This window comes from Meleagris gallopavo, chromosome 2, assembly GCF_905368555.1.
Source record: "Meleagris gallopavo chromosome 2, MGAL_WU_HG_1.1, whole genome shotgun sequence".
NCBI lineage: Eukaryota > Metazoa > Chordata > Aves > Galliformes > Phasianidae > Meleagris > Meleagris gallopavo.
The window spans coordinates 3,510,672-3,521,815 of NC_139405.1; the positions used below are offsets into that span (position 1 = coordinate 3,510,672).

At 55.3% G+C, this 11,144-nt stretch overlaps 1 protein-coding gene across 1 annotated transcript; it reads left to right on the top strand.

Annotated features, from left to right (window-relative positions):
• The first annotated feature begins 3,967 nt into the window (after positions 1 to 3,967).
• On the top strand, positions 3,968 to 10,371 carry NKX2-2 (NK2 homeobox 2). Its single transcript, XM_085218492.1, has 3 exons — positions 3,968 to 4,083; positions 8,678 to 9,356; positions 9,490 to 10,371. The coding sequence occupies exons 2-3, from the start codon at positions 9,098 to 9,100 to the stop codon at positions 10,047 to 10,049; spliced, it is 819 nt and encodes a 272-aa protein (XP_085074618.1). The 5' UTR covers positions 3,968 to 4,083; positions 8,678 to 9,097; the 3' UTR covers positions 10,050 to 10,371.
• The last annotated feature ends 773 nt before the right edge of the window (positions 10,372 to 11,144 follow it).

Below are 11,144 nucleotides of genomic sequence, written 5' to 3' on the forward strand. Positions count from 1 at the left end.
GGGTCAGGCACGGAGCAGTCAGCTAAATCACTAGTCAAAAGCTTGATCGCCTTCCCCCATCCCTTCTCCAAGGAGGAGCTCGGCTTCTATGGAGGACCAGAGCTGAATTTACCTTCTGTGTCTCAGGGTATTTGTGCTGGGTTTGGTTTTTTTTTCCCCTTTTTAGTGAATCCTCTTTTTTGAGGCCTGCCTGCTGACTTCCTTGGCACACTCATCACAGGGCACGATCCTCAGTTCCTTCCCTCGCCCCAAATATCTCCAGCAGTGGGGTCTGACCCAAGGGTTCCACGGCCCGCGTGTTGGTGAGCTTCGGCACTGGGACCAAGCTTGCTGATGCTCAAAGGAAATCAGACCACCGCTATTTGTGGGAATCATATTTTGAGATAAGTAAATCTTCTAGGTTTACTTCCAATTATTTTTTCTTAAACATCAGGATTTTATCTTAAAAAGAATCAATGTTTCTCTGCCTTTGAAGAGCAGAACCCTCCTGATATTCATTACTTGACTCAGCTGTTCGCTCAGGTCTTTTCCTTTGATGAGAAACTTGGATTTACAGGCAGTATTTAGCATTGTGATTAGTATATAATGTGACCTATTATTGGAATAAATGGGGTGCACAGCGCTATCTCAAGCAAAAGAGTTGACTTAGTTGTACTGGGAAAGGAAAAAAAAAAAACAGCTTGAGAATCATTATCTAGGATAACTGCTTAAAAAAAAAAAAAAAAAAAAAAGAAGAAGAAAGAAAGAAAGAAGCAACACTGAAATGGGCATTTTCTTTTCCTTTAGAGCAAAAGAGGCTCACATTAAAACTTGTCACACCAGCCAATGGCATGCCCTACTTGCTCCATGGCTTCCCATCACATGAACCACCTAGGAAAAACAAAACACGTGACTAAAAGGCCTCTCAACACCAAAGAGAAGTGCTGACCAAAGCCTTTTGGCTCATTATCGTGGCAACACCCATGACTAGCAGTAGCTGAAGGAATATATTGATCCCAACATCTATAACTCCAGCCAGCCTCAGCACCCCGCAGCAGCCACAGCACACATTCACCATGCTGCCCAATGCCAGCAGCTCAGTGGTTGGGATTCCACCCCAAAAGTTACCCCATGAACCATGCATCAGCAGTCACACTGCATCTGAGCATGCCTGGGAAACTCTGGTGTTTTGTCCATTGTGTTTCGACTGCAGAACAGCTCGTTGTGAGCCAGCTTCAGTTCCCCAGCTCACCAGGAAACATTTAGGGCTGCTAGAAAAATATCTATCCGTAAGGATTATCATCACCAAACATTCTCCCCATCCACCAACGCAGAAACAGCCCACCTCTCTCTGAGCCATCCTGCCCATGGGACACCCCCGTAGGTCACAGCAGGGAAGATACGGGGTTACATATTAGCCAGAGCAGCCCACACCGAGGCCCCCAGTAATGGGGAGGGTTATGAGACAGCTCGGGCACGTTGTTAATGTGTAACATCTGTGCCACCTTCCCCTCACCTTCTGCTTGCCTGCTTGGTGGTGTCAGCACTCTATCTTCCTATTGTCTTCTTCCTGTTCTATTCTTTCCTTCTTCCCAGTATCTTTCTTCTCCCCATTCTATTTCCATCCTACTCCGCAGAGAACTGTAAAGCCACTGACCAGCTCCAGACCTGCAACTGTCCCCAACCCTCCAGCACAGTGAGAACAGGTGCTGAGGCACGAGAATCCAGTGGGAATACTTTTTCCTAGCAGAAAGGCTGGGGTGCTGATGCTCAGCTTGGAGATGCCAAACTGGAGGGACCCGGATTTGTGGGGCAGCTTCCACCTGGAGTGAGCTGCACCAGGGACACAGCTCAATAGGCTTTGGATCCAGTTTCCATGGAAACTGAAGAAAACAGTCAGACTCCTCCAAAACCAACTTTGAACAAGTCTTCCAGTACTATCTGAACGTGTCACATTTTTCCCAGGTATGTCCTAGAAACGCATCAGTGTATTGGGTCAGCATTGGGTCAGATCTACTCCTGGACCTCTGTAAAGGAGCCTGGCAGCTGCAACATCCCCACCATCACCAGCACATCCTCGGTGATCTCAGCTGACAGCGATGCTCCCACCTGCTCTGTCTGGGCACCCAGAGATGGACGTGTGATTGACGGGACGCCCGCGATACGCCGCCATTCGTTCCTTATCTGTACCTTCCCGGTTGGCTCCCGTGTCGCTCGCGGGGTTTACAGCATCAATGTCAACGTCTTTTCCTGGGATTTCTTTTTTTAAAGCCTCCTTTGGCTCTTCCGCACCTGTTTGCGCGTCCCGGTGGATCTGTTTCAGGATGAGTCGAGTGGGATGAAGTCATGGGGCAGAAATAAAATGGAGCAAAACTGCCCACGTGAGCGGGAACAGGTTGGCATCTGTTTTTCTTGGCAGGTCACGGAGGGCCGAATCCTTCTGAAGTACCTTCCACAGCAATTCTTAGCTAGATATCACTACATCAAGCATCCTACATGGAAGACCAATGTTATCTCCAGAGTAAAAGAGGTGGATGAACAAAGAGGAGAAAAGAAAACTGGTCCAGGGGGAGAACTGGGGGTCCCACTGGGAGATGCCTCCCTCTGCCCCTTCTTGGGTTCACACTGGGGCACCCACCTGCCCCCAGGACAGGTTCAGTGCATCTCCTTTGCAGAGCCCAACAATCAGTGCAGCATCAAAAAGCCCTTCAAAAAAGCTTTGGTTTTGCCAGTGAGGCAAAAGCGCCAAGCGAGCTTGGATTCATGCAGCTGTACCTAGGGGATGTAGCAAGACATGGCCTAGGCATCTAGAGTGAATTTCTTGTTAGGGAAGCAAAGGATTTCATGGGCATTTGAATAAATAATGAACTATTTATGTTTGCATTTTGATACGGGCAATGGCATCATTTCTTTCCCCAAATTTCCCTCCCTCAGTCAGCACTGTGGGCACTCTGTTATCCAAGCAAAGCAAGTTTGGCAAAGTTATTAACTGCTCAGAACAAGATCTTTATTGATTTCCTTCTGAGGATCAATCTCCTTATCTGTGGGCTGCTCTGTTAGAGCTGCCTGTGACCAGGGTATTTAGCTAGGAGATATCTGTCCTGGGCCCTGGAGACTTTCACAGAAGAGTCCAAGGTCTCTCTATAGTGGCAGGTGGTAAGGAGAAGCGAGCTGTGATGGAGAGGCATCCCCAGCTGGCTTCCCGCTGGCCCTGAACGGTGACACCTGTTGGGCTGGTGCCGGGCTTTGTGCCTATTGCACGAGCAGGTATCGTTTTCCATCCCCACCGTCAGGAAATTCGGATGGCACCTCTCCTTCCCCCTCCCCCCCCCCCTCCCAACCCACCAGCCTACTCCATCAGCTTTGTCTTCAACCGCACCCTAAAAATAAATAAATAAATAAATAGAAGGAGGGGGGTGGTGTTGGGGGGGGGGGCGTAGATTGAAGTGTATAAACAGATAAAATTACCATTAAAAGAAAAAGAATCCCAAAAAGGGGCAGCGGAGGGGGGTTGCAGCTGGAGCTGGCTATGGAAACCCAGCTCTAATCTCTTTCAAACCCCTGCTATCAAAGCTTGGATCAGCATATCTAATGTAAACGAGCTTTCACACATAAATAACGTGCCACATCTGGCTATTTGGTTTTTATAGCGTCTTAGCTACCGAGCGATTTATAGAGGGCAGGCTCGGCGCGGGGCAGCCCGGGCGAGTTGCGGAGCGGGCTGGGGCTGCGGGGAGCGAGGGCGGATCGGGGCAGAACGGGGAGGGGGGCAGAGAACGGCTCCGCGCATCTTTGGGGAGGGGGCGGGAGGAGGGCTCTGCCCCCCGGGGAAAGAGGGCCGGCTCAGCAGCGGGGCCGGGGCCGGCTTAAAAGAGCCATCCAGGAACCGGCGTGTTTGCGCTTATAACCAATTTATTACCGCCGAACATATGGCCAGTATTTCGCCTGGCGTCACACGCCGGGGAGGAAAGCAAACAGAGCGGGCGATGTAAAGCCGGAGGAAGGAGCGGCCGCCCCGCACACGCCGGAGAGACAATGCGAGAGGCGCGGAGCCGCCGCCGCCGCCGCGCTCAGCCCCCGCCCGCTTAGCACGGGCCGGCCCAGGTGAGCCCGCGGGGCCGGGGGCCGCCAGCCGGGAGGGGACGGCTGTGGGAACGGGGAGCGCTGCGTTTGGGAGCGGGGATGCGTGTTGGGGGGGTGGGGGTGCGCCAAGCTGGAAGGTGAGGCCGCCCCGACGGCAGCGCGGCTCCCGTCGCCCCGATGGCGGGGGGTTCGTCCCGCCCCGGCTCACCTCGGGGCGGAGACCCCGGCCCGGCGGCGGGGCGACACTTCTCGGCGGCGACGGCAGAGTCCGCCAGAGGACCGGGAATGGCCCGGGTCGGGCCGGGCTGCGCGGCGGGGGACGGCCCGGCTCTGCCCGCCGCACCGCTCCGTCCCTCCTTATTGACGCTTTCCTTCTCGGAAAACCCCCACCCCGTCCCGGCCGTCCTTCCCCTGCGTCCCCGCACCTGTGACCGCGGCCCGACGTGTGCCCTCTGCGTCGCGCGTGGGAGAAACCCACGCAGATAAGAAAGTGCTCCCGGGGCCGCGTTTCATAAAGGGCTCTAAATCTCCCGCATTCAGATCGCCGTTATCGAAACGAGTTGGGTTTTTCTTCTCCGGCAAGAACATTTGTGACAAAGCTTAATCTCATTGGGACACGTTTCATCATTAGAGAGATGGGAACGAATGCAGCCGAGGGGTTTGCCGGGGGGGACGAGGCGTTCTGTCGGTGAATAAAACGCTCGGAATAGACTTGAACAGGAACGGAGGCCTCGGGCTGGGCTTACAGCTCGGGTTCGGCGGAAAAATTAAATAAGAGAAACAAATAGCGGGGCCGGGGGCTGCGGGGCTCCGATCTCCGCTTTGTGCCGACACGCATCGCGCTGCCGAACCGGCGCTGCCGCCGATTCTCTCGGCAATATTTTCAAAGATCTCATTAAAGTGCATTTATCAAAGCCCTAACATGTGCCCTCCGGCTCCGGCATAACCTCATTAGCCTCCAGGGAGGAGAGGGAAAATCCCCATTTCTATTCCGATTCGCCACCTCGGGAGGCTTGGTGGCAGGGCTGGCTCTATCTAGATCTCCAAATTTCGAAGGAAGAGGGCTGAATTGGAAGGATTTCTCCGGCTTTGAAGCTTCGGGGGAAAGGAGATAGAGGGAGCGAGAGAATAGGGGATGCTCATTGAGATTCCTATGTCCTGGAGAAGGTTTCGTTGTCTGTGGGAGAAGGGCAGGCCGGAGCTGGATTTCTGGGGCTTCCGTAGGGAAGAATACAGCCGGCTCCGTTTCCAGATGCGGGGAAATTTCCCCCTTAACCCCATTTCTTGTTGTTGTTATTTTGTTTTTGTTGTTGTTTTTTTTTTTTTTTTCATCTCCCCTCCACCCAAACCCCATTAACGCCTTTGTTAACGCAATCATTTTTCCAGCCGCCAACAGCGAAGGGAATTTTCCCCTGCAGAAACTCCGAACCCCGCAGCTCACCATTAAGTTCCTGCAATGCACGGAGGATGCGGGTGGCTCCCGCATTTCAGGCGATGCCAGCAGTGCCCGCTACTCCCGAGCCGGGGCCGGAGCCGGGAGCGGCCATAAAGGGGGAAAGGCTCCTTAGAGCTCTGCCAGGGGACGTTTCGGAGTGGCGGGGGATGTTGTTGTTGTTTTTTGATCCCTGACAAAAGATGTCCTCTCCTAATGACTCAGCTCTCCGACCCTCGCCACCCTCTACACAAAGGTTGCTTACCGCGAGGCTCCGAAGGTGAATTAATAACAATTATCAGGAGCCGCGTTTCCCTCGCCCTCTTTATTTGAAGTGTAGCTCGTTCCAAGGGATAAAGCCAACCTGTCCCCCTAACAAAGGCTTTGTGCGCCTTCTCTAATCCTCGCCGAGCGGCAAGGTGCGGTGCTTTTTATTTGTTTCCTTGCGGTCTGGAGCGAAGGAAAACAATAAGCTCGCACCTTTGGTCCGATCAGACAATGAGCAGAGCCACTCGGCGGCTGTTAGCGGCTCCGGGTGAGAAGGAGGTCGGGCCGAGAGAGTGAGCTGCGGGGAGGGGGATAGCGGAGAGGTTCCTGGAAACACCTTCGTATTCACTTGCTTGAGTGGTGTATTAGGAATAGGGGACGGGTAACGCTGCTAAAACCCACCGCCGTGTGCGGGGCTCCCCACAGCTCGGGGAGGGAGGGGGTTGCGGCTGTTTGAGCTACCTGCGAAAGTAAACAGGTAAACACTGCTAGAGGGCACTTGTCCTGAAGTGCGGCCACTTAGCCTGTGTACACGCACCTCTCCTTCAGCCTCTTGTTCTCTTGTGCAAACAACCCCTCCGGCTTAAATTCAGCACGGCCGGCCTGGAGCACCCAGCCGCCAGTCCCCCCGTCGGGTTTTACGCGGCGGCTCCCGGCCCCGCGGCCCCCCCTGACGTCAGAGGGCTCTGACGTCACCATGCCTGTGACGTCACGCCCGCAGCTCCCCACGGCCCCTCACGCTCTGTGCCCCGCACCTCCCGCACTGCTGCGGGGCACCGCCTCCGTTCCCAATCGCGGCCATCAGCGCTTTTGGGAGCCTGGGTGCTCCCAAAACCGAGTGCCTCAGGGTTTTCTTTTTTCTTTCTTTTTGTCTGTGTGTGTGTTCTTTTTTAAAATTGTATATATACTATTATTACTCTTTTTTCTTCCTTTCTTTCTTTTTTTCGCTTTTTTTTCTCTCTCTCTCTCTCTCTCTCTCTCTCTTTTTTTTTTTTTTTTTTTTTTTTTTTTTTTTTTTTTTTTTTGCTTGCTTGGCTCCCACTGGCATAAGCCTGACTTTGGGACTTTTTTCTCCCCATCACCGTTCTCGCCGCTATCCTTTTCCCTCTAGCCCCCCCCGCGGTGGGGAGGAATGAAAACCCCCTTCCGATCCCATCCGAGCGCCCCAGGGCCGGGCAGGTGGGGTCGGGGGGAACGCACCCATCGGTAAGGCCGAGATTTGCCGACCACGAAGCATCGAGATGGATGCGAGCTGCCCAGGCCCCTCCCCGCAGAGGAAAGGGAGAGGAGCCCGCACGAAGGGGTTCCCTTCGTATCGAGGAAGGACTCCGAAATGGATGAAGAGATAGCCATTGAGCGCGGTTGAATACCATGACAACTAGGAACAACCTCAGATTTATTCCCAACAGTTAGGACACATTGAAAGAGGGCGTCAATCACGTATTATTTCGCCACTGAAATAAATGCAAAAACTGCGCCGAGACAAAGGGTTCCAACAGAAGCCGGACATTTGTCTACATTGCGGACATTGTCTCCAGCTTAGCCATAGGGTTGTATTTGTGTTTGCGCGGCTCCGACCACCCAGGATGTGCTCAGGGGCTCGCTTAAAAAAAAAAAAAAAAAAAAAAATCCCTGGGCATTGTCAGCCACATCACATACTTTATGGGAGGCAGGCTGGGGGCTGGGGGAGCGGGCTGGGGGAGCGGGCTGGGGGGGAAGGTGCGAATAAATCGATCGGCGAAGAGAGGGCGTCGAAGGGACCGTCTTCCTCCCGGCTCCCTCCTGCGGGAAGGGGAACTCGGGCAACTTTTCTTAGCCTGGAATCAAGGAGGCGGCGGGCAAAAGGAGGCGGCGGTGCGCAGCCCCTGTGCGGAGCGCAGCCCCCGGATCGGTGCGCGCGTGGGCGAGCGGGGCCCTTCGAGTGCGGGAGAGGGGGAGGATGGAGATGAGAGAGACGGAGGAGGAAAAGTCGGTCGGAGGTTGCTGGGGGCTGGGGAGGGGGATCTTCCCAGCTTCCCGAAAAAGAGATTTTAAAGATGAAAAAGAAATGAAATGAAGGCAGGCACGCTGAGAGTCCGCCGGGCTGCAGCCCGTTAAATGAACCGAGCGGGCTGGTTCTCATTCCCCTGCAAGACGGAGGCAAAATCAATGAGACCTCTTCAAATAAAACCTCCCCCCGCCTTCCCCGCCCCCCCCTCCCCCCCTCCTCGCTAATCACGTCCCGCATCTCTCCGGGTCGTGACTGCCGATCGCGTTTTGCCACTCCGCTTCATTTCGGAGCGAACTAGAATCAATTACTTGCTGATTAATTTCCAGCGTTCATCCTTAAGCCTCTACCAAAATATTGACCCAGGCGGTTTAGATAAGTTGGGCTGCTGCCATCTGAGCTCCGTGCCACCGCCGCGCTGTCGCGGGTGGGGACACCGCGAGTGGGACTGCACAGCGAGCGGCTCTCATTGCCCTTCCCACCCCTCTATCTTCTTCTTGTTATTATTATTCTTTTCTCCTGTGCGTGGGGAAAAAAGGAAAAGAAAAACAAACAAACAAAACAAAAAAAAAAAAACAACAGAAAAGCACCACTCTTTGGAGAGTGAGGAACGTCGGGCTCTTTGTATATAAATATCGCTTTAAAACAAAACAAAACAAAACAAAACCAAAACCAAAACACAACAAGCCAGAAAATCACCCAGAGCCTCTCCCCGGCGCACACACACACACGCGAAGGGCCCTCCCCACGCCGGTAATTAACTGACACGTTATACCACTCATCACCAATGGTGGAAGCTCGGAGCTCGCCCAAAACCCGCAATTTCACATCTGCAAACACTGTCTTCATCCACTTGACTTCCAAGACCCGCCCACACGTGGCCAACCTTTCCCGGGTTTCATGTCTTTTTTTCTCCCTCCTCTCGGCAGGTTCATGTGCGGGGACCAGCCTTATATGGACTGTTCGCTCCGGCAATGGCTCGTTTTTTTCACGCGGCAAGCGCGGCTCCGGGCTGTGTCAGCCCCATCCAGAAGTGATCTCTTTTCCTTCTTTTTTTCTCCGTTTTCTTTTTAATTCTCGGCTCGCCGTTCCCCTTCCCCTGGAGTTACAAACTGTTTCCGAAGCGGCTGCCGCCCCGCTCCCCGAGTCCCCCCCGGGCAGAAGGAGCCCGCAGAGATCCGGGGCTCCGCCGGGGCTCCGTTCGTCCCTCGGCACGAAGCGCTCCGCTCCTTTTTCTCCACGTTTTTCCCCGCCGCCCGCGCCCTCCCCTCGCGCTGTCGCCGCTGTCGCTCCGGGTGACAGCTCGGCGAGCTGCTCCTCCAACTTTCCGGCCCCGATTTGCCCGGACCATGTCTCTGACCAACACAAAGACGGGCTTTTCCGTCAAGGACATCCTGGACCTCCCCGACACCAACGACGAGGACGGCTCCGCCGCGGAAGGGGGCGAGGAGGAGAGCGAAGCGCCGGAGCCTCCCAAGAAAGCGGCGGTGTTGGGCCAAACCCCCTTGGACGCTGTTCAGACGCTGCCTTTGAAGCCCCCTTTCTATGATAATAGCGATAATCCCTACACGCGCTGGCTGGCGAGCGCCGAGGGCATCCAGTACTCCCGTGAGTGCGGGGCCGGGGCCGCGGGGCCGGGCGGGGGGCGCGGGGCCGCGGGGCCGGGCGGGGGCCGGGCGGGGGCCGCGGGGCCGGGCGGGAGGCGCCGTCGGGGCCGCGCTGACGGCACCGCTCTCCGCAGTGCACGGACTGGCGGCCGGAGCGGGCGGCCCGGAGGCCGGCTCCAAGTCCCCGGAGCCGTCGGCCGACGAATCGCCCGACAACGAGAAGGAGGCGGCGGGCGGAGGGGACGCGGGGAAGAAGAGGAAGAGGAGGGTGCTCTTCTCCAAGGCGCAGACCTACGAGCTGGAGCGCCGGTTCCGGCAGCAGCGGTACCTGTCGGCGCCGGAGCGGGAGCACCTGGCCAGCCTGATCCGCCTGACGCCCACCCAGGTGAAGATCTGGTTCCAGAACCACCGCTACAAGATGAAGCGGGCCCGGGCCGAGAAAGGTATGGAAGTGACTCCTCTCCCCTCCCCGAGGCGGGTGGCCGTGCCGGTCCTGGTGCGGGACGGCAAGCCCTGCCACACGCTCAAAGCTCAGGACTTGGCGGCCGCCACCTTCCAGACGGGCATCCCCTTCTCCGCCTATAGCGCCCAGTCCCTCCAGCATATGCAATACAACGCCCAGTACAGCGCGGCCGGCAGCCCCCAGTACCCCACAGCGCACCACTTGGTACAGGCGCAGCAATGGACTTGGTGAGCGCGGGCTGAGCGCACGCACACGGCCCCGCACGCACCCACACACGCAGAGAGGAGGAAAAAATAACGATAAAGAGACATGGAAAGGAGGAAAAAAAATAAGAGAGAGAGAAAGAGAGAGAGAGAGAGAGAGGAAGAGACAGACTGATGCTCCGAAACTAAAATCGAAACGACGGGGGAAGGAGCGGAGAGGGAAGCGCTATTATTATTATTATTATTATTGCTATTATTATTATTATTATGGTTTCTTTTTTTTTCTTTTTTTTTTTTTTTTCCCTCTCCCGTCTCTTTTCCCCTCCATTTTTTGGGGGGTTTCGCTGGGGGGAGGCGGGGGGGGGCAGGGAGGGGAGGTGTTTTTGTGCGTCATTGTTTACAGAGATTTTTGCGCCATGCAGAGTGGTCCTGTCTACCTACAACTAAAATAAAAGGAGGGGGGGGGGAGGGTTGAGTCGTCGGAATAAAACGACACGGAAATAAAGAATGAAAAACCCGCTGCTCCTGTCCTTTTATGAGGGTTTGTGAGGCGCTGAGACGAAGATCTCGATTCCTTTCCCTTCTGCCCCCTATTTTCGGCCGCGGTTAAACGCCGACAACCGTTCGTAGGGTCGTTGGTAGGAATCGCTGCTGCTGTTGGGGCCGGCAGCAACGCCCAGAGCTCTCGCCCCGGGTTATCTTATCTCGGCCGGGCTTCGCACACAGCCACGCCGGGTACGAGAAACGCGGACTGAACGTCCCGGAGAGCGCAAAGCGATCATTGTGTGCGGAACTTCAATATTTCCAGACGCGTTTAACTCAAAACGATGGGTTTTGAAGAAAGGGAAAAAAAAAAAAAAAAAAAAGAATCTTTTTTTAAAAAGCCACCCGCACCCGAAACTTTTTTTTAAGGGGAAAGCGGCCGTGGAGCGGAGCAGAAAACGGGGGAAAAGGGTCTCATTTCGGAGCGGTAACGATGGTTCCTCGCAGCGCTGTGCCACGGTGCCGGCAGAGCGCGGAACGCCGGGGGATGAAGGCTTTCCCCCCGTCCGCTCACCCCATAGCGGGGCTCTGGGCAGGCAGCCCGGCGGGGCACGGCCGGGGCCGAGGGAGAAGATTGTTC